Consider the following 22,769-nt stretch of genomic DNA (forward strand, 5'->3'; position numbering starts at 1 on the left):
GTTTGGCTCCCTCTAGGGCTCCCTGGTAGCTCAAGTGTCAGTCCAGACTTTGAGACATCTACAAGAGGCTTCCCTTTACCCTCACTTCCCACTGGCTTTTGTGGGTGGTGTGGAAATGTGCTGTAGGCCTCGAGAGTGGCATTTCTTTTTTCTTCTTCTCTCTTTAACAACCTATTGTATCCTGAGAGGGCAGTATTTCTTGGGCGCACCTGCACCCAAGTCTCTGACAGCTCCCTGGGTTCCTCCAGCAACACGCCTCTAGGGATGCTATGCCCTGTGGGCCTTGTGCCCGGGGCACGGAGCTAGGGGAGGCGGTCACCCTGCCTCTCTTACCTCCCGGTCCACCTTGTGCCTCAGTGGAGCCTTAGGTCAACAAGCCAGGCTCCCAGTCCCCAAGGACGCCTCCACCCCAGACCCCAGGAGGAGGCATCTTGGGCCATCTTGGGAAGGCAAGCTGCTCGGGAGGGGCAGATCACGAAAACGGTTCTTTAGGCGGTGTCACTTCCTCTTCACTGCCAGCCAGCCAATTTGGGCGGCTCCATCCTTCCCTCTTTAATGGATATGCACTAGGATGCAGAGATCACAGAGCCGTGATTGGCGCGAGCTCACAACGGGCTTTCCCGCTCAATCTACTCAACTTCCAGCAAGGGACAGGCCCTGCCCACTGGGCTTCGCCGAGGCCTCAAACGCGCACGCTGTCACGGAATCAGCAGCGGGGACTCGCTAGTGGGGACAAAGGCCCAGCCGCCTAGGCGCAGGCTCCGCCCCGCAGAGGGTGGGCCTGCGGCGACCGCGAGCTCAGACTCCGGACCCATAGCGCAACCTATCTTCTTCGGTTCCGCCGCAACCTAGCTGGACTCTCGGTCTGGTCCCCACCCTCTGGAGAGTCAGACATTAAAGTTGAGGTGAGGCGGATGAGAATGTGGGCGGCGTCCAGGTAAACCAGCCGGGCCCTGATGCCTTCCCTAAAGCCAGCCATCAGGAGTAACACGAGGAGGCCCCACATCACCGAACCCAGAACGTCAGTGTTTTGGCACCCTTTCCTCGTCATGAGCTCCGTCAAATGAGGAAAGGGGTCTTCTCCATTGGCCGGCGATGGTCCCCTATCCAAGTAGAGCAATCAATCGGCCTTATACCCCATAGTGTAGAAGGAAACGCCGTGGGAATACAGGCCGAACTACAACTCCCGAGCGGTAGCTGGGTTCTTCGGGTCTGCGTGTTCACGTGACTTCCTTCTCCCGTAGACCGAGTTACGCGATAGGCTTGTGAGGGAGCGGGGCCCGGCCCCTGTTCGCCGCGCTAGTGGCCAATAGGCAGCCGGGCCGGATGGGCGCGCGTAGGAGGCGGGGCCGGGCGCGCGGCAGGGTGCGGGAGCGCGCCCGTGGTGGCGGCGGCGGCGGCGGCGGCGGCGACTGTGGCGGGGGGGGGGGCGGGGAACGTTGGCTAAGGCGACAGTGGCGGCTTAGGCACTGGCAGCGGGCGGCTGGCGTTCCTGGTGCTGCTCGGCGCGCGGCCGACTCTCTAGTTCGGGGCGGAACGCTCGGCGGCGAGGGCCCCGCCCGGAAAGTTTGCTGTGGAGTCGCGACCTCCTGGCCCGCGCGGCCCGACATGGAGCGGCGCTGAGGAGCTGCTACCGCTGCCGCTGCCGCTGCAGCCGCCGCCGCCGCCGCAAGCCGCCGCCACCTGAGGAGGAGCCGCAGCACCTTGGGCCACGCCGATGACTACTGCAAACTGTGGCGCCCACGACGAGCTCGACTTCAAACTCGTCTTTGGCGAGGACGGGGCGTCGGCGCCGCCGCCCCCGGGCTCGCGGCCTGCAGGTGGGTGCCGGGCCAGACGGGAAAGAAGAGCAACCCCTCTTCTCGCTGGCAGGATCTCTCGCCCCCTCCCTGTTCCCTTGGATGACCGGAGACCGATAACCCCGAGTGTGTGCGCGTGCGTGTGCGTGTATGTGTGCGCGCGCCTGTGTGTGGTGAGTTAAAAACGGATTTAAATCTCTGAGGATGCGTGTGGGTCGCTGCGACGTGGAAGTGGTGGCGGGCTTGGCTGGAAGCAAACTAGTGGGGAACTTGACTCCGGGACGCTCGGGGTTTGGAGGCCCAGGGTCCGGGCTGCTGCCCAAGTGGCGTCTGGTTGTTCCTCCTTTGCCAGTGTGTTGCAAGGAAAATGTCCCTGTAAAGTGTAAGCGCACTGGGTTTTTCATCTATTCTAGGTTGTTTCTTGAAATTTTCCTTTGAAAGATGCTTATTTTTCAACGATAGGACCCCTCTAAAAATCACGAACATAATTAAGTCTACTTTGCTAGGAGAGTAATGCTTTCGAGTTAACGTCCACTTGTGCTAGTTTATGGCCCACAATTAATTCGAAGTGTACTGTAACGGGATTTTTCCGGAAACTTAATTTCCTTACTTGAATAAAGATTTTTTAAAAGTAGTGGGTTGCTTTTTTCATAATTTTCCTAGAAATCCTAGAAGTTGATTTTTGTTTAAAGAAAAACTTCTTGGAAGATATTTTAAAGGAAATCTTGAATTGGGAAAGCTGGGCACCATAATGCTTGCACGTCAGACCAATCAGGAAATAGAAACAGGATGACTGGGGAGTTGGAGCTCTTTTGTGACCTGGTTTGGAGTACTGTGGTTCATTAAGTTCAGTGTCCCTATTACATATGCATGCGAACTTCAAAAAGGAAATGGATAAGAGCAATCCCTATTTTTTCTTGCCTGGTGTGAGGTAAATTCCTTAATGTTCATGTTGATGTTCAATAGACTGTTCTGGAGAGTTGCATTGTAAAACATACCTGAGTCCCGGAGTTCCCCGCTAGTTTGATTCCAGCCAAGCCCGCCACCACTTCCACGTCGCAGGAACCCACATGCCTCCTCAGCGATTTAAATCCATTTTTAACATACTTGAAAGTGAGGCATGAGGATCCTTTAGTTGGTACTTGTTTTATCGGTCCTTTTAGTCGTCACAGGCTAGTTGTCTTTTTCAGTGTAATACATAATTCATAATAGCTATGTGTTGCCTGCGTTTATTTTCAACTCCGTTAACATAGTTTGAGCGCCTATTACATTGAACTACTGTTACTGATCTTGTAGTGTTACGATGATGCAGAGGACTGAGGCTTCTCAACTATTTTGGGAAATAGTTGGAGGCGACACATAGTCCAAGTAATAACTGTGCTACTAGGAAGTCTGTGAATGGTGATGCATTTTATAGTAGATGAAGAAACAGGAAAAGTGGCATTTGTGGAGAGTGTAGCATTGAATTGTACCTAGATTATCGGGACTTGAAAGAAAAACAGCTTGTTTGAATATTTTTATTGTAAAAAAGATAAATAGTTGAATGTCAGCAAACTTTTATTGGGCATAAATTGATTAGAACACATTATATACCAAATATGTGATGGGTAAGGGTGTTAACCAAACATATGAATAATAAAGGAATTGAGTATAAGTAGTAATTGTATATACAACCAAAATATTGGATAACATTTAAAAGCTATGAAAATGCTTTTTAAATGGTCTTTACTTTACACAAAAGCCATTTTGATATTAAAATAGGTCTAAAAGTAGTTAAAATCGGTATAACTTGATTTATAACTGAAATTTCCAAAGGTAAATATCAGGAGTTTCATTTGTGACAAAAAGTCCACTTTAAAATATTCAAGCTGGTAATTTTTTTTTTACAAGTTTTTTTCCAATATTAAGGCAAAATACATATGAAACAAACCGTCTTAAAGTGAACAATTTAGTGCATTCAGTGTTGTACAGCTACTGCTTTGGTCTAGTTCTAAAACATTTTCATCCGAAGGAAAACTCAGCACCCATTAAACAGTTGCTCCCCATTTTCTCTTGCCTCCCCACAACCCCTTGCAGCTACCAGTCTGGGATCTGTCTCTGTGGTACCTATTCTGGATATTTTATATAAATAGGATAATATAATATGTGAACGTTTGTGTCTGACGACCTCATTCCTTTCTGTGGCTGAGTAATATTCCATTGTGTGTGTGTATAAAGGAACACAATTTGTTTACCAGTTGATGGACCTTTGGACTTTTTCCGCCTTTTGGCTATTGTGAATAGTGCTGCTATGAACACGTAGCAATTAATTTTGAAATTCTATTGAGGGGGATGTGATATATTCACAGCTAAGTTTTCAAAATTAATTGTTCACAAAATTAGTTTTCATTTTACTAAGCATTATTATGATTATGTAGTTTGAAGGAACAGAGTAGAATCACCGAAATGATTTTAGGATAATATATGCAGTAACGTGGAAAATAAGAATAGAGTCGTTGGTAGAATTCAGATCATTGCTGGGTTGTATCAGTGTGTTTGCCGAACTCTTTTTGGATTCTCTTCCTCACTGGAATGGAAGTTCCTTGAGCGCAGGGGTGGCGTCTGTAATCCTTTTCAGTTATATTATCAGTGCTTAGTACAGTGCCTTTACACGGTAGGCACTATATACGTATATATACATATATACACACATATACACATATATGTATATATACTGTTTTTTTTTTTTTTTTTGAAGCAGTGTCTCGCCCTGTCACCCAGGCTGGAGTACAGAGGCATGATTTCAGCTTGCCGCAGCCTTGATCTGCTGGGTTCAAGTCATTCTGCCTCTGCCTCCCGAGTAGCAGGGATTACAGGTGTGTGCCGCCAAGCCTGGCTACTTTTTGTGTTTTTAGTAGAAATGGGGTTTCACCATGTTGGCCAGGCTGGTCTCAAACTCCTGACCTCAAATGATACAGATGCCTCCCAAAGTGCTGGGATTACAGGTGTGGACCACTGCACCTGGCCCAATATATATATATATTTATATAATATAGCTACTTCTTTTTTTTTTTTTTTTTTTTTTCTGAGACGGAGTTTCAATCATGTTACCCAGGCTGGAGTGCAATGGCGCAATCTCGGCTCACCGCAACCTCCGCCTCCTGGGTTCAGGCAATTCTCCTGCCTCAGCCTCCTGAGTAGCTGGGATTACAGGCACGCACCACCATGCCCAGCTAATTTTTTGTATTTTTAGTAGAGACGGGGTTTCACCATGTTGACCAGGATGGTCTCGATCTCTTGACCTCGTGATCCACCCGCCTCGGCTTCCCAAAGTGCTGGGATTACAGGTGTGAGCCACTGCACACAGCCCCAATATTTTGTTAAATAAATAAATAAATAATGCCTAGGTTTTGAGTCAGTGCTCACTGCTTTTTTTGTGGTGGAGGAAATTGATGAGAGTTGTTTCAGTTCTTTGGCTATCTTGGTAATTTGGGGCTGCAGTGGTTTTACATCCCTAAAGGTTTGGGAGTACTTGTATCACAACTAAATATCCATACAGTGAGAAGATTTTTGAAAAATAGTGAGGTGAGTGGATAGAGAGTGAGGACAAGCCAAGAGCTGAATTTAGTGAATGTCCTAAGCAAGCCTGTTAACATGTAAATTAGATGATGTGAGATGCCCTTAGTAACACTTGATAATGTTGTATACATTTGTGACTGACAACTGACTTTTTAAGACTATTGTTTGCAGCAGTATTTTGAGATTTTTTTGAGACGGAGTTTCACTCTTGTTACCCAGGCTGGAGTGCAATGGCGCGATCTCGGCTCACCGCAACCTCCGCCTCCTGGGTTCAGGCAATTCTCCTGCCTCAGCCTCCTGAGTAGCTGGGGTTACAGGCAAGCGCCACCATGCCCAGCTGATTTTTTGTATTTTTAGTAGAGACGGGGTTTCACCATGTTGACCAGGATGGTCTCGATCTCTTGACCTCGTGATCCACCCGCCTTGGCCTCCCAAAGTGCTGGGATTACAGGCTTGAGCCACCACGCCCGGCTTTTTTTTTTTTTTTTTCTGCTAGAAGAAGTTACTTGTAGGGGTGGGGGGGGGGGGGGGGGGTTGTCTTCTAACTTTATTGACACTATCGTTAAAACATCTTAATAATCCACTACCATCAGACCAGCCTACCTTGTTGTTTTTTTTTTTTTTTTTAATATAAGATGACAGTACTGTCTCTGATTTTTCCAGTTAAAAATGAACCATTTTAGGCCGGGCGCGGTGGCTCAAGCCTGTAATCCCAGCACTTTGGGAGGCCGAGGCGGGTGGATCACGAGGTCAAGAGATCGAGACCATCCTGGTCAACATGGTGAAACCCCGTCTCAACTAAAATACAAAAATTCAGCTGGGCATGGTGGCGTGTGCCTGTAATCCCAGCTATTCAGGAGGCTGAGGCAGGAGAATTGCCTGAACCCAGGAGGCGGAGGTTGCGGTGAGCCGAGATCGCGCCATTGCACTCCAGCCTGGGTAACAAGAGCGAAACTCCATCTCAAAAAAAAAAAAAAAAAAAAAAAAAAAAAAAATGAACCATTTTGTTAAACATTCTTTTACTTAATATCTAGCTCCAAATAGATGATATACCTTAGTAGTAAATAGGAAATTTAAAATAGGTACATGTTTAATGTATTCCATTAACATTATTTACCATTATAAAGGACAGCCTCTGGTACTCTATTTTAGTATAGTGATTGTGTATCTTTAAGTTTGATGTTATAACAGATAATATGTACTTTGCAAATTCAGAGTTTCATTTTCAGGGTTCATTACTAAATATTGACTTTCTAGTCCTGAATGAGAGTTACTGGAGGAATGTGCTATATACTGTGTGTAGTATCTCATCTACTGCTGTTTTTTCAAAGGACAGAAATATCTTAGATACAATATGTATTTTTGTAAGAAGTTTACTTGATTATAAGATATGTGTAATTTTTTTTTCAGATATTCCTTTAATACACAACTTTTTCATATGTCAAGTTGAGGAACTTTTCCTAGAAGTTGTCTTAGAATTTAATCTACAATGTTTTTACTTTGTTTACTGCTTGGAGAGCTGATCCAATTTACTGTCTCTTAGGTAATTTTATTTTCTTACTTTTCAGTTTTTATTGATCATTTTTAGTCAACATTTTTGTTTTATCTGTGTAAATGAGATAATGTATTTAAAGCACTTAGCACAGTCCTTATTTAAGTGGTAGTAACTAAAATTTCTTAAAAACACACACGCAAGTATGCACGCGAATAGGCTAGTTTTGACTTCCTTCTCTTTCCTAGACCGTTCTCCATATACTAAATTAAAACAATGAGAGACAGTAGGGCATTTTCAAACAGTAGCAGTTTAAAAAGAAGAAAAAAGAGATTAGGGCAGATGAGAGTCAGCAATTTAAACTTACATGAGTTAGAATATTTGGTCTTAAGACATTTTATCTGTTTAATTTCAGTCTTTTAAATGTTACCTCTTACATTTTATCAAATACTGAAAGTAATATACTTTTAATTAAATTTTTCCACTTTCTTTAATGAAATTCTTAGTATGTTGTGAAAGATGGTTGATTTGCTAAACATTTAAGTATATAATTGGATATTTAAATCAGTATGAAAAGGGGGAAGTTGCTTAGTTTCTTGTAACAAATTTAATTGTTTGTTTGTACAACCCATTAGGTACTGTAAAGGAGGTTTTGGATGCTGCTTAGTAGTAGCCTTGTTTTCGTACCTTAGATCAGCATTTTCTGTAGAGCTGAATGTAGTGAGAATACGTATTAGACGACTGAGTCGATGATAAATATTTTAACATTTCATTTGGAAGAATAATACTCTGTTTCTTTGACACATTTCCTGATGTTGAAGGATGCTTCTAGGGGTACTGGCAGAATTTTCTGGTCGAGATTAGTGAATAAACGTTTTTCAGCAAGTATGGGGAAAAATGAAAAAATTTCAACATTATATTTTTGTTAAAAACATTCATCTTTGTTAGAGCTGTACTTTCTTAGGTGTTCCTGTTTGCCAATACAGAAAGGATATTTTGGCATATGTTTTGAACTACAATAGAAGTAGTACTGTAGTAGTTTCATTAGGTGAATTAAATTAATTTAATTTAATTAATTAAAAATTAAAACTTGGGTATTATGTACATAGCCAAGAAGTTGTGGGGATTAAGTAAGGCCTGTATCTTAAGCGTTCAAGATAATAATTTACAATAAGCTGTAGAATCAACTTATAATAATGACTTGCCTTTTTTGCAGCCAGTAAACTTTGCCTAAAATTGTATTTATTTTTATTGAAGGCGTAGTCCAAATTCTGCTTTTGAGGTTTGCTCTATATTTATTTATTTTTTTGAGACGGAGTTTCGCTCTTGTTACCCAGGCTGGAGTGCAATGGCGCAATCTCGGCTCGGCGCAATCTCGGCTCACCGCAACCTCCGCGTCCTGGGTTCAGGCAATTCTCCTGCCTCAGCCTCCTGAGTAGCTGGGATTACAGGCATGTGCCACCATGCCCAGCTGATTTTTTGTATTTTTAGTAGAGACGGGGTTTCACCATGTTGACCAGGATGGTCTCGATCTCTTGACCTCGTGATCCACCCGCCTCGGCCTCCCAAAGTGCTGGGATTACAGGCGTGAGCCACCGCGCCCGGCCTCTATATTTATTTTTTAAATGAAGTGGAATCATAAGGACATTTTTGGTGAGAAAATGTAGTATTAGTTTTTCTTCAGAGAAAGTCATAAATAGCGGTATATAAAATGGAGAACTTTTAAGAGAAGTTAATGAGTTGTATCACTGATTTCCTTCTCATTATTGCTAGTTGAGTAGTAGATGATTCAGTGTGGTAATGTTTTGTTTTAAATAAGAGGTGGGGTTGAAGAAGCCATAATATAGTGAAGGCAGCCACATTACTCTTAAAAGATAGGAAACCTGAGGAGGTTGAGCCTCGTTTGATAGTAAGCAGTAGTTTGCTTACAACAGTAACATAAATAAGGAAGGTGTTTGTCTAAAGCTGTCCTGGTGGGTCAGGGGAGTAGACACAGCAGACTTGGCAGTAGGCCTGGCTTCTAAAACAGAATCCAAGTCATCAAATTTGCCCAGGCATGCCATATGAGGTTCAAGTAACAGTGGAATTTAAGAGCAGTGAGTTTGTTCAGGGAGGCTTAGGAGAGTCACAAGCAGGAGCAGGCTTTTTTAAGAACCATCATTTAAACTCAGACGTAATGTGGGTCTGCATATATTTCAGCATTTCTAGTAATGTTTATTTAATTATATTGTATGACTTTCACCTGTTGGCAACTGGAGCTGTAAGATTTAAGCGCTGTAGCCTAATTGAAAGTTTACCAACAGCTGAAATTTAATTTTTGGGACAGTTCTAGTTAATATTAGTTAATATTCATGTGTGAGGCTGGAAGCAGTGTCTCACACCTGTAATCCCAGCACTTTTGGGAGGCTGAGGCCGGTGGATCACCTGAGGTCAGGAGTTAGAGACCAGCCTGGCCAACATGGCAAAACCCTGTCTCTACTAAATATACAAAAAATTAGCTGGGTGTGGTGGTGGGTGCCTGTAATCCCAGCTACTTGGGAGGCTGAGGCAGGAGAATTGCTTGAACTCGGGAGGTGGAGTTTGCAGTGAACCAACGTCGTCGTTATTGCACTCCAGCCTGGAGGACAGAGTAAAACTCTGTCTCAAAAAAAGAAAAGACTGGGCGCGGTGTCTCACACCCGTGATCCCAGCACTTTGGGAGGCCAACGCAGGCGGATCACCTGAGATCAGCAATTTGAGACCAGCATGACCAACATGGAGAAGCCCCTTCTCTATGGATACAAAGTTAGCTGCACGTGGTGGTGCATGACTGTAATTTCAGCTTCTCGGGAGGCTGAAGCAGGAGAATCACTTGAACCTGGGAGGCAGAGGTTGCAGTGAGCCAAGATTGTGCCATTGCACTCCAGCCTGGGCAACAAGAGTGAAACTCCATCTCAAAAAAAAAAAAAAAAAAAAGTATATGTAAAAAGGAACTACAACTCTGTGAAAGCCTGAACATCCCAGCTATACCAGAGAAGTAACTTGAAGCTTAATTTTCCCTACATAATGTACAGTTTTAGAATGTCTTATGTTACAGCAGCAGGTGAGAGTTTTACACTTTAAAATATGTTTTTCAATGTCTTAAAATTTTGTTTTTATTAATTTTCATCAGCTTTACTGTTTATTTAGAAAATAGGATTATGTGAGCACTGAAATTGGATTACATTCAGGTTAATTATTTTCTCTTAAACTTTTTCAGTAAGTAGATTTGTTTTAATTTAATTTAAATGTAAAAATGTTTCTAAAAGCATTTTTTTCTCATCAAGGTAATCACCGACTAGAATACTTTAATGGACTGTGAGTTTGCACTTAAATGTAAATATTTTTCAATATTGCTTTAAAAAATCTTTCAGTAGGCCGGGCGCGGTGGCTCAAGCCTGTAATCTCAGCACTTTGGGAGGCCGAGGCGGGTGGATCACGAGGTCAAGAGATCGAGACCATCCTGGTCAACATGGTGAAACCCCGTTTCTACTAAAAATACAAAAAATTAGCTGGGCATGGTGGTGCGTGCCTGTAATCCCAGCTACTCAGGAGGCTGAGGCAGGAGAATTGCCTGAACCCAGGAGACGGAGGTTGCGGTGAGCCGAGATCGCGCCATTGCACTCCAGCCTGTGTAACAAGAGGGAAACTCCGTCTCAAAAAAAAAAAAAAATCTTTCAGTAAAGATTGTTAAATAAAAATGGCATTTAGAAAAAAATGAAATTCAGAAATTGTTGAAGCTAGTTGTTGGGTATGTGAGGGTTCACAATAATATTCTCTGTTCTTTATATATGTTCTTAAATTTCCATAATAAAAAGTTTAAAAAATGGCACTTGAAAGCCCTTCAGATTCTTTAAGGCCCTAGATTAGGATAGGAGAAATATTCCCTTTTAAAAATAGCATTGTGAAGTTAATAGAATTTGTTGTGTATAGTTAAAACTAGCTTAACAAATTAACAGAAAATAAAAATTATCGTGATATGTCTGATTTGCAAAACTCATTTCTCCCTTTGATTGTGTAGTGTTAACAGTGAGATGGTGGGGTGAGTCAGTGGTGTACAGAAATAGGAAGTAAACTGATCTTATGCTTTTGAATATGTGCTTTTCTGTTATTTATTTATTTAATTTTTTAAATAAAATGACCATCCTTACAGACCAGATTTGAGACCTTAGCTGCCCATCACTGGCAATTCTGGCAACATATCACACCACCTTGACAGAATTTGTGTTTTGAAAGTATTTTCTAATTAACTGTATTATACTAGAAAAATCCAGTTATCTAGTAATTTAAGAGCTTGAAATTGTTTTAAAAATTTTAATGTTTGATCATGTTGCTTGTGTCTATCAGTCTCATGTTAAGGGCTTGTCATTTCTCTTGAATTTTTCGGTTTATTCATGATGAAAGGAAGCTAGATAACTTGTTCATGATTTTAAGACTACATTTTTAATCATTTTTAATTTTTAATCTACATTTTTAATAATTGGTAGAAATTAACTCCAAAATAATAGACATATAAGTTCTTTTTGTGAACATTTTAGAACAGAGTCTCAAATTTGTAACTCACATCTTGTCATTTGTGAGATCATACTGAATACTAAAGTTTGTTTTTGTTTTTGTTTTTTGAGACAGAGTTTTGTTCTTGCTGCCCAGGCTGGAGTGCAGTGGCGCAATCTCTGCTCACTGCAACCTCTGTCTCCTGGGTTCAAGCGATTCTTCTGCCTCAGCTTCCGGCGTAGCTGGGATTACAGGCATGCGCCACCATGCCTGGCTAATTTTGTATTTTTGGTAGAGACGGGATTTCTCCATGTTGGTCAGGCTGGTCTTGAACTCCCTATCTCAGGTGATCCACCCACCTTTTCCTCCCAAAGTGCTGGGATGACAGTCATAAGCCACCATATCTGGTCGAATACTAAAGTTTTAACCTTGTCATTTATGTAAAAGATATCTTTGGGGAAAATAGAGAAAGTTTAATCTAAATTTTACTTATTTTTTATTGCATATAAAAGGTTTAAGGAAACTTGATAGCTCCTCTATCAATACTTCTTTATAATTTTCACTTTCTTTCAGTAAAGGTTGTTCAAATAACACTCAAAAAAGATGATCAGAAATTGTTGAGGCAAGATGGTAGGCATATGGGGGCTCTCTACTTTGGGTATATTTGAAAGCTTCCGTTATACAAAGTTTTGAGGACTTTTTTTTTTTTCTTTTTTGAGGCAGGGTCTTTCTCTGTAACCCAGGATGGAGAGCAGTGTTATGATCACAGCTTACCGTAGCCTCAACCTCCTGGGCTCAATTGATCCACGCACCTCAGCCTCTCGAGTAGCTGGGACCACAGGTGTGCCACCACACCAGGCTAATTTTTAAATTTTTTTGTAGAGATGAGGTCTCACTGTGTTGCCCAAGCTGGTTTCAAACTCCTGGATTCAAGTGACCCTCCAGCCTTGCTCTCCCAAAGTGATGGGATTAATAGCGGTGAGCTACCACGCTTGGCCTTTGAGACCTCTTAACCATGAGCCAGAGCAAGAAATATATTTTGTTTCAACTCACCACACACATACATGTTTATATACACAAACTGAGATAGATGTTTCATGTAAAACAGTGATACTTTATTGCTTGGCATTACTCTGACATTTTCATTACATTAAAAAATTTGCTACAGTACAGCTCACAGATTACTTACTACCTTCAGTTTGAAAAACAGAGATCTAGCAGATGATTTCATGGTTCTTTTTCTTTTTTTATTTTTCTTTTTTTTAATAATAAAGACAGGGTTTCACCATGTTGGTCAGGCAGGTCTTGAACTCCCGCCCTCAGGTGATCCACCCACCTTGGCCTCCAAAGTGCTTGGATTACAGGTATGAGCCACTACACCCGGCCGATTTCATGGTTCTGATTAAAACTGTTAGTACTTCAAAGCTGGGTACCACGTCCTGCACCTGGAGTCCCTGCTACTTGGAAGTATCTCTTGAGCCTAGGGACTCTAGGCCAGCCTGGACAACATAAGGAGACCTCGTTTCTTAAAAACAAAAACAAACTATTAGTGCGTCGAGTTGTCGAGTTGCTCTTATTATTCAAACCGTATTTCCCATGTCTGTAGTTCTTTAATACGTTAAACTTTGAAAATCGATTTAGCTTATTGCTATCCTTTTGTTGGGTAAATTGGCTGGTAAATTTTGGCCACTTCCTGAAAATGACTTTTATTTCTCCCTTTCTGTCTGCCCTGTGGCCAGAGTCAAAGTCTTGATCTAGGTTCATTTCTGTTGCTAATTGTGTGATATTGCTAAAAAGCACAGAGTAGTTTCAAGCTAATTCAGTCCTTCCATTTTACAGGAGAGGAAATTGAGGCGCAAATTGATTTGCCCAAGGTCATTTAACTGGTTAGTATCAAAACAGACCCAGTAAATTGCTCTTTTCCAGTAAATTGTTTAATTTTTGCTTGAAAATCCTACAGTTCCTTCTTGTGGATTAAAAACAGCAACAAAGAAAATCCTACAGTTGTTATTTTTGCACAACCTGTAATTCTGATCATTTTGTAACTTTTTTTTTTTTTAAATGGAGTCTCACTTTCTTTGTCCAGGCTGGAGTGCAATGGCGCAATCTTCTCTCACTGCAACCTCTGCCTCCTGGGTTCCAGCAATTCTCCTGCCTCAGCCACCCAAGTAGCTGGGATTACAGGCACAGGCCAGCCTGTAAAAATAGCTCAGCTAATTTTTATATGTTTAGTAGAGACGGGGTGTCACCATATTGGCCAGGCTGGTCTCATCTCCTGACCTCAAGTGATTCACCCGCTTCAGCCTCCCAAAGTACTGGGATTACGGGTGTGAGCTACAGTGCCTGGCCCATTTTGTAACTTGTTTGTGATACATTAAATATTTAATCCAGTGTTACTGAGTACTTATTAGGTGCAAGGTATTTTTATGTGCATTATCTCACGATAACCTAGAGAGAGGTATTATTTCCATTTAATACATGAGAAAACAGAAATGTAGACGGATTTCACCATTTAGAAAGTGGAATTCGCTGGGATTTGAACCTTGGTTTTCTGACTTCAAGTTTTGAGCTATGCCAGCTTCTTGCCTTGCTATTTTCAGAAGGAGTTTAAAGTACAGAAACATTCAGTTTTTCCTATGGTGAAAGCAAAGTTTATGTTGGGTATATGGAATCAAACATATCTGAGTCATGACTTACAAATTACGTGTGTTCTGTGACTAGATTTTCTGCTTTGGGCTCAAAATAGCTACTTGAGGGATGCTTCTTACTCCTGCCTGTGCTAGAAAATTTTAAAAGGTAGCAGTGATACAGTTAGACCAATAGAGGGTACTGCACCGCTAACTGTGCTAGGCCCAAATTTAGCTCTTTTGGACCTTTTCTCTTTGCTGCTTGTGGATCTGGAGGTCAAGAGGTGATATTGTTTTAGGTTTCAAAGCAGTTTATTCTAAGGAGGATTTGGCCTTTGTCTTTGGCAGCACCCCCCACCCCACCACGTTGTCTTGATTAGGGACTGATTTGTCATCTTGCGTGCTGCTTTGCTTTTAAAGTTTAAAGCATTTAGATTTGTCATCAAAATTGCCCTAAACCGAAATGAGGAAAAATTCAAAATTTAAAAAATGCTCAATTGTTAGGGTAGTTTTATTTTTCAAGGTTAACATTTTGCTTTCACATGTTCCCCAAAAAAATGAGTACTATTTATTTGGCTTAATTTAGGTTGCAAGGAAGACTGTTCTACCTGCTACAGCCACTAGGACTGATACACATTTTTTTTTCTTGATATTTTGATCTATTTGCCATCTGCCATTTATTCTTATCTCCCAAGATTAGTACTCGTTTGGATTTTCTGTCTAATACCTCTCCCTTTTATACATACCCTTGAGTTTTTTTTCTGCATAGTCTCTTGAGTTTTACCTTTTGAAGCAAAGGCAAGAAAGAAAGCTCTTTTGTCATACATGTTACCTAACAAATGTTGACTGATCATGGTTTTAGAACTTCTGTTTACTTTTTAATCATCTGGTTATTATTTGAAAGAATTAGTAAAATACTCTTAATTTTCTATTTTAAATATATGTAAATAGTTACATTTAGATTGTTATTTGCTGAGGGGAAGGAAAGAGAGAGATACAGATGCTGGCTTCACCCAGCTCTTTTCTTTTTAAGAGTGACGAAGGACTTTTCCAGAAGCCTTCAGCAAACTTAACCTTGCATTTCATTGACCAAAATTGGGTTACATTACCTTTCCTAAGTTAGTTACTGGTAGAGATGAGTGGAATTATTCTTAGCCAACCAGACCTGTGCCTTGGCCTGAGGATGTGGTTGGCTTCCCTGAACACATGGCTGCATGGGAGAGGAGTGGATACAAGTTAGAAAATCTGTTAGGGATGAAGAAGGATAAAATGGTTGCTGGGGGGTGGTCAACCAAAAGAATCATCTTCAGGTACTCTCCACAGTATTCTAGCAATTGAGGGACCTTTTTTTTTTTTTTTAATTTTTTTTAATTTTTTAATTTTTATTTTTTTAAAGAGAGAATCTCACTCTATCACCCAGGCTAGAATGCAACCTCTGCCCCCTAGGTTCAGGTGATTCTCAGGCCTCAGCCTCCCAAGTAACTGGGATTACAGGCATGTACCACATGCCCAATTAATTTTTTTTTTTTTTTTTTTTTTTTTTGAGACAGAGTCTTGCTTTGTCTCCCAGGCTGGAGCATAGTGGCACCTTCTCTACTCACTGCAACTTCTGCCACCTAGGTTCAAGTGATCCTCCTGCCTCAGTCTCTGGAGTAGCTGGGATTACAGATGTGCGCCACCATGCCTGGCTATTTTTGTATTTTTCGTAGAGATGGGGTTTCACCATGTTGGCTAGGCTGGTCTTGACCTCCTGACCTCAGGTGATCCGCCCACCTCAGCCTCCCAACGTGCTGGGATTATAGGTATGAGCCACTGTGCTCAGCCATAATTTTTGTATTTTTAAGGGAGATGGGGTTTTGCCACGTTGCCTAGGCTGCTCTCAAACTCCTGGCCTCAAGTGATCTGCCTACCTCGGCCTCCCAAAGTGCTGGGATTATAGTAGTCATGAACCACTGTTCCCAGCCAGTTGAGGGACTTTAAAATATAACCCTTAGTTTTGGTATGCAGTTACTTTTTCTGGCACTTGCTTTTTCTCTTGCTTTGTCAGAGTCCTTGGAGATTGGCATGGGAGTTGACAGAGGTGCCAAGAAAGAGAAAGAAGCATGGCTGTTGATCCTGGATTAATAACAGTGGGCTTGGTGTCTGATGGTGGGAGACCTGGGACACAAAATTCATTTTTGTTGTGTGGTTCAGGTGGAATCTGATGATTATGCACACTTACAGAAGTATAAAGACAGTGTCATCGAGTTAAGTGAATCCTGATTTGTCAGAATAGAGATAGTAAAGTGTTCTTTAAATGCTTATTTTATTTATTTTTAAATTTATTTTGAAACAGGGTCTCACTCTGTTGCCCAGGCTGGAGTTCAGTGGCTCAAATCACAGCTCACTCAACTCAGCTTCTCAAGTAGCTTGAGCCACAGGTGCTTGCTACCACATCCAGCTAATTTTTAAAAATTATTTTTGGTAGAGACGGAGTCATTCTGTGTTTCCCAGGCCGGTCTCAAACTTCTGGACATGAGCAATCCTCCTGCCTCTGCCTCCCAAGGGACTGGAATTACAGGTGTGAGCCACCATGCCCAGCCTAAATATGCTTTTTAAAGTGTTCTGTTTCACTCTTTTTAAGTCTAATCTGAAAGAAACTAGTTATTGTTAAAGGATAAAATAGAAGAATATGTAGAAGAAGAGAAAGTAGTAACCAGGGGGGAACATTGTATGAGATCTTAGAGTAATTGAACTGGAAGGGACCTAAAGAAAGTCCCCTTCCCTTAGATGGTAAATATACTAAACTGTTTAACCTTTTAATTAAGTTTTGCTAATTGTCAATATTATTATGTGCCAAATACTGATAATACAAATTAAATGTAAGTCAGTCTATTGGAGTAGACATGTAAATGACTACAACAATATTAATGTAATAGAGGTACAGAGAAGGTTCTCTGAGCGTATAATGACACAGAGATTAACTCTGGGTAGAGAGGTCAGAGAAAAGAGTACAATCGAGCTGAATCCAGTGGGATGAGTTCACCAGATGGATAAGGGAGGACGTAACATTTCAGGCCAGTTGATTATCGTACCTAAAGACAGGTTAAAGAGCATGGTCCTTTAATTTGGAAAGGCGGAAGATCAGGGTTCTGTCATGTCCAGACGTGACTGGATAGAGAGAGACTGTTATACTGTATTGAGGAGTTTGGATTTTAGTTTGAAGACAGCAGGGAGCCATTGAAGGATTTCAGATTGGGCAGAAATGTCAGATTTGTAGCTCCATCACTCTGCTATACTGTGGATAATAGATTGGGGAAAACAGAAATGGAAGCAGGAACACATGTATCTGAGAGATGATAAGGGCAGAGCAGTGGAGACGACAAAGTGGGAATAGTACTGAAATAGATTTATAGGAAAGAAATCAGTACGACCTGGTATCAGTAGAGTAAGGAAAGGGAAGGAGGCAGGATTATTTCTGTTTTTCTAGTTTGGGTCAATTGTTTAATAAAATGTGCTATTATGAAAGATCTGTGGAAATAGTTGTGAACAAAACATGATCCTTACTCATGAAGTGCATAGTGTAGTAGTTATTAATGTAACTAATGTCATAAAAGTGAAAGTATAAAGTGCCATTACAGTATATAGTAAAAAGATAAGGAGTTCAGTTTTGTGTATATCTAGTTTGAAGCATCTGTAGTTTTGTTAGGCAACTGGAAATACAAGTAAAGAGCACAAAAGAGAAACTTGCACAAAAGAAATTTGAAAGTTATTGGTCTATAGATATAGATGATAGTTGAAGTCATGGGCATGGATGAAGTCACTGCAAGAGAGTGTAGATTAGAATGAGAAAAGCTGGCTGAGAACAGAATTCTGGAAACAACAGTATTGCAAGGATGGCAAGGAGAGGAGAAGCCTGAGAAGATGCTGTCAGAGAGTTAAGTTAGACAGTAAAAAGAATGGTGTAGGGAAAGCCAAGGTAGAAAAGGATTTTATCTATTTAGTTTTAAACAGCTTTATTGAGGTAAAATTGACATTTTATAAACAACATTTAAAGCGTACAATTTAAGTTTTGGCACATGTAGAAACCCGTGAAACTTTTCCCAGATTTAATATAGTGAATATATCCACCACCTCCAAAAGAAGTTTCTTTTTTTTTTTTTTCTTGCTCTGTTGTCCAGGCTGGAGTGCAATGGTGCAGTCTCAGCTCACTGTAGTCTCCACCTCCTGGATTCAAGTGATTATCTTGCCTCAGCCTCCTAGTAGCTGAGATTATAGGCATCTGCCACCATGCCCAGATAATTTTTGTAGTTTTGGTAGAGATGGGGTTTCACCAGGTTGGCCAGGCTGGTCTAGAACTCCCGACCTCAGGTGATCCATCTGCCTCAGCCTCCCAAAGCGTTGGGATTACAGGCATGAGCCACTGACCCAGCAAGAAGTTTCTTTGTGCCCCTTGGTAATCACTCCCTCCCATACAACTTTCTACCTTTCCCAGGTAACGCTGAACTCACTAGAACATTTGTATAAGTGGAATTGTAAAGTATATACTCTTGTTTTTTATTTTTATTTTTGATCTGGCTTCTTGTCATTTTTTTTTAAATTGCATTTGACGTTTTGGGGTACATGTGAAGAACATGTAAGATTGTTGCATAGGTATACACGTGGCAGTGTGATTTGCTGCCTTCCTCCTCATCACCTATATCTGGCATTTCTCCCCATGCTATCTCTCCCCAACTCCTCACCCACCACTGTCTCTCCCCTATTTCCCCCGAAAGACCCCGGTGTGTGATGCTGCCCTCCCTGTGTCCATGAGTTCTCATTATTCAACACCCACTTATGAGTGAGAACATGTGGTGTTTGATTTTCTGTTCTTGTGTCAGTTTGCTGAGAATGATGGTTTCCAGGTTCATCCATGTCCCTTCAAAGGACACGAACCCATCGTTTTTGATGGCTGCATAGTATTCCATGGTATATATCTGCCACATTTTCCCTGTCGAGTCTATCATCGATGGGCATTTGGGTTGGTTCCAGGTCTTTGCTATTGTAAACTGTGCTGCAGTGAACATTTGTGCGCATGTGTCCTTATAGTAGAACGATTTGTACTCCTTTGGATATATACCCAGTAACGGGATTGCTGGGTCAAATGGAATTCCTATTTCTAGGTCCTTGAGGAACCGCCACACTGTCTCCCACAATGGTTGAACTAATTTACACTCCCACCAACAGTGTAAAAGTGTTCCTATTTCTCCACATCCTCTCCAGCATCTGTTGTCTCCAGATTTTTTAATGATCGCCATTCTAACTGGCATGAGATGGTATCTCAGTGTGGTTTTGATTTGCATTTCTCTAATGACCAGTGATGGTCAGCATTTTTTCATGTTTGTTGGCCTCATGTATGTCTTCTTTTGTAAAGTGTCTGTTCATATTCTTCGCCCACTTTTGAATGGGCTTGTTTTTTTCTTGTAAATCTGTTTTAATTCTTTGTAAATTCTGGATATCAGTCCTTTGTCAGATGGGTAGATTGCAAAATTTTTTCCCATTCTGTTGGTTGCCGATTCACTGTAATGACTTTCTTTTGCAGTGCAGAAGCTGTGGAGTTTGATTGGGTCCCATTTGTCTATTTTGGCTTTTGTTGCCAATACTTTTGGTGTTTTGGTCATGAAGTCCTTCTGTATGCCTATGTCCTGAATGGTTTTGCCTAGATTTTCTTCTAGAGTTTTTATGATGTTAGGTCTTATGTTTAAGTCTTTAATCCATCTGGAGTTAATTTTGGTGTAAGGTGTCAGGAAGGGATCCAGTTTCTGCTTTCTGCACATGGCTAGCCAGTTTTCCCAACACCATTTATTAAACAGGGAATCCTTTCCCCATTGCTTGTTTTTGTGAGGTGTATCAAAGATCGGATGGTTGTAGATGTGTTGTGTTGCCTCCAAGGCCTCTGTTCTGTTCCATTGGTCTAGATCTCTGTTTTGGTACCAGTACCATGCTGTTTTGATTACTGTAGCCTTGTAGTATAGTTTGAAGTCCGGTAGTGTGATGCCTCCCGCTTTGTTCTTTTTGCTTAGAATTGACTTGTCTATGCGGGCTCTCTTTTGGTTCCATATGAAGTTCAGGGTGGTTATTTCCAGCTCTGTGAAGGTCATTGGCAGCTTGATGGGGTTGGCATTGAATCTGTAAATTACTTTGGGCAGTATGGCCATTTTCATGATATTTATTCTTCCTAACCATGAACATGGAATGTTTCTCCATCTGTTTGTGTCCTGTCTTATTTCGTTGAGCAGTGGTTTGTAGTTCTCCTTCAGGAGGTCCTTTATGTTCTTTGTTAGTTGTATTCCTAGGTATTTTACTCTCTTTGTAGCAATTGTGAATGGCAGTTTGTTCTTGATTTGGCTCTCTTTCAGTCTGTTATTGGTGTATAGGAATGCTTGTGATTTTTGCACATTGATTTTGTGTCCTGAGACTTTGCTGAAGTTGCTTATCAGTTTCAGGAGATTTTGGGCTGAGACGATGGGGTCTTCTAGATATACAATCATGTCGTCTGCAGTTGGAAACAATTTGACTTCCTCCTTTCCTAGTTGAATACCCGTTATTTCTTTTTCTTGCCTAATTGCTCTGGCTAGAACTTCCAATACTATATTGAATAGGAGTGGTGAGAGAAGGCATCCTTGCCTAGTACCAGATTTCAGAGGGAATGCTTCCAGTTTTTGCCCATTCAGTATGATATTGGCTGTTGGTTTGTCTTAAATAGCTTTTATTATTTTGAGGTATGTTCTGTCAATACCTAGTTTATTGAGGGTTTTTAGCATAAAGGGCAGTTGAATTTTGTCAAAGGCCTTCTCTGCACCAATTGTGATGATCATGTGGTTTTTGATTTTGGTTCTGTTTATGTGGTGAATTATGTTTATAGACTTGTGTATGTTGAACCAGCTTTGCATCCCCGGGATGAATCCTACTTGATCATGGTGGATAAGCTTTTTGATGTGCTGTTGCAATCGGTTTCCCAGTATTTTATTGAAGATTTTTGCATCTATGTTCATCATGGATATTGGCCTGAAGTTTTCTTTTCTTGCTGAGTCTCTTCCGGGTTTTGGTATCAGGATGATGTTGGTCTCATAAAATGATTTGGGGAGGATTCCCTCTTTTTGGATTATTTGGAATAGTTTCAGAAGGAATGGTACCAGCTCCTCTTTGTATGTCGGGTAGAATTCGGCTGTGAACCCGTCTGGACCTGGGCTTTTTTTGGGTGGTAGGCTCTTAATTGCTGCCTCAACTTCAGCCCTTGTTATTGGTCTTGGGTTTCGACTTCTTCCTAGTTTAGGCTTGGGAGGATGCAAGTGTCCAGGAATTTATCCATTTCTTCCAGGTTTATGAGTTTATGTGCATAGAGTTGTTTGTAATAATCTCTGATGATGGTTTGTATTTCTGTGAAATCTGTGGTGATATCCCCTTTATCGTTTTTTATTGCATCTATTTGATTATTCTCTCTTTTCTTTTTTGTTAATCTGGCTAGTGGTCTATTTTGTTGATCTTTTGAAAAAACCAGCTCCCGGATTTATTGATTTTTTTTTGAAGGGTTTTTTGTGTCTCTATCTCCTTCAGTTCTGTTCTGATCTTAGTTATTTCTTGTCTTCTGCCAGATTTTGAGTTTTTTTGATCTTGCTCCTCTAGCTCTTTCAATTTTGACGATAGGGTGTCGATTCTAGATCTTCCCTTGCTTTCTTGTCATTGTTATTTTTGGATCTATGTTATTGAGTGTATCAGTAGGTCATTAATTTTTATTGGGAAGTAGTTTCTAATATGTATATGTAATACAGTTTGTTTTATCCATTCACCTATTGATGGACTTTTGAATTGTTTCCTTGTTTTGGCTGTTAGAAATAAATCAGCATTGAATATTCATGTATTGTTTTTATATGGACACATTTTTCCCTTTGGTGAATACCTAGGAATGTAATGGTTGGGTCATTTGGTAGGTGTACATTTAACTTTTTAAAAAACTGCCAAGCTGTTTTCCAAAAGTGGTTATATTATTTTAAATTCCCACCAGCAGTGGAGATACATATTTTGACATCCTTACCAACATTTGATTTAGATAGTCTTTTTAATGTTAGCCATTCTAACAGGTGTGTAGGGATACAAAGAAACTTGTGGCTGGGTGCAGATACCAACTGTAGTGGTATCTTCTGTGGTTTAGCTTATTATTTTAGTTATATTTCCCTAATAACTAATGCTCTTTAGCATCTTTTTATGTACTTATTTGACATCTGCTTGTCTTTTTGGGTGAAGTGTCTATTTAAGCATTTTACCCATTCAGAAAAGCTTTTTATTTTGAGATAATAAATCCACAGGAAGTTGTAAACAAAATGCAAAGAGGTTGTGGGTACCCTTCACTTAGTTTCTCCCAACGATAACATCTTGTATAACTATAGTACAATATTGAGACCAGGAAAATGACATTGGTACAATCCACCGATTGAGTACCTGTCTGAAATTCCACATTTATTCTATCACAGTGCTGCTCAATATGTTATTGAGTGAAGTGAATTTCTGTTGCTTAATGAATTTAAGGTATAAATTAGTTCACTTTCTCCCTTTTTTTGAAACAGGGTCTCACTCTGTCACCCAGAGAGTGCAGTGGGAGCTATCTGGGTTCAGTGTAACCTCTGCTCCCTAGGATCAAGCGATCCTCCTACCTCTGGAACCACAGGCGTGCACCACCGTGCCCGGCTATTTTTTTGTATTTTTGATAGAGTCGGGGTCTTGCCATGTTGTCCAGGCTGGTGTCCAACTCCTAAGTTCAAGTGA

At 41.0% G+C, this 22,769-nt stretch overlaps 1 protein-coding gene across 4 annotated transcripts in view; it reads left to right on the forward strand.

Annotated features, from left to right (window-relative positions):
• Window positions 1-1,364: 1,364 nt before the first annotated feature.
• NFATC3 (nuclear factor of activated T cells 3) overlaps window positions 1,365-22,769 on the forward strand; it is a 163,435-nt gene continuing 142,030 nt past the window's right edge. For all 4 annotated transcript variants that reach the window (XM_032283805.1, XM_032283804.1, XM_032283806.1 and 1 more), the window contains exon 1: window positions 1,365-1,820. In XM_032283805.1, coding sequence (XP_032139696.1) covers window positions 1,718-1,820 — 103 coding nt within the window. In that variant the 5' untranslated portion in view covers window positions 1,365-1,717. The remainder of the gene's footprint in view (window positions 1,821-22,769) is intronic.

Source organism: Sapajus apella, unplaced genomic scaffold (genome assembly GCF_009761245.1).
Source record: "Sapajus apella isolate SASKATOON/1434 unplaced genomic scaffold, GSC_monkey_1.0 scaffold15, whole genome shotgun sequence".
NCBI lineage: Eukaryota > Metazoa > Chordata > Mammalia > Primates > Cebidae > Sapajus > Sapajus apella.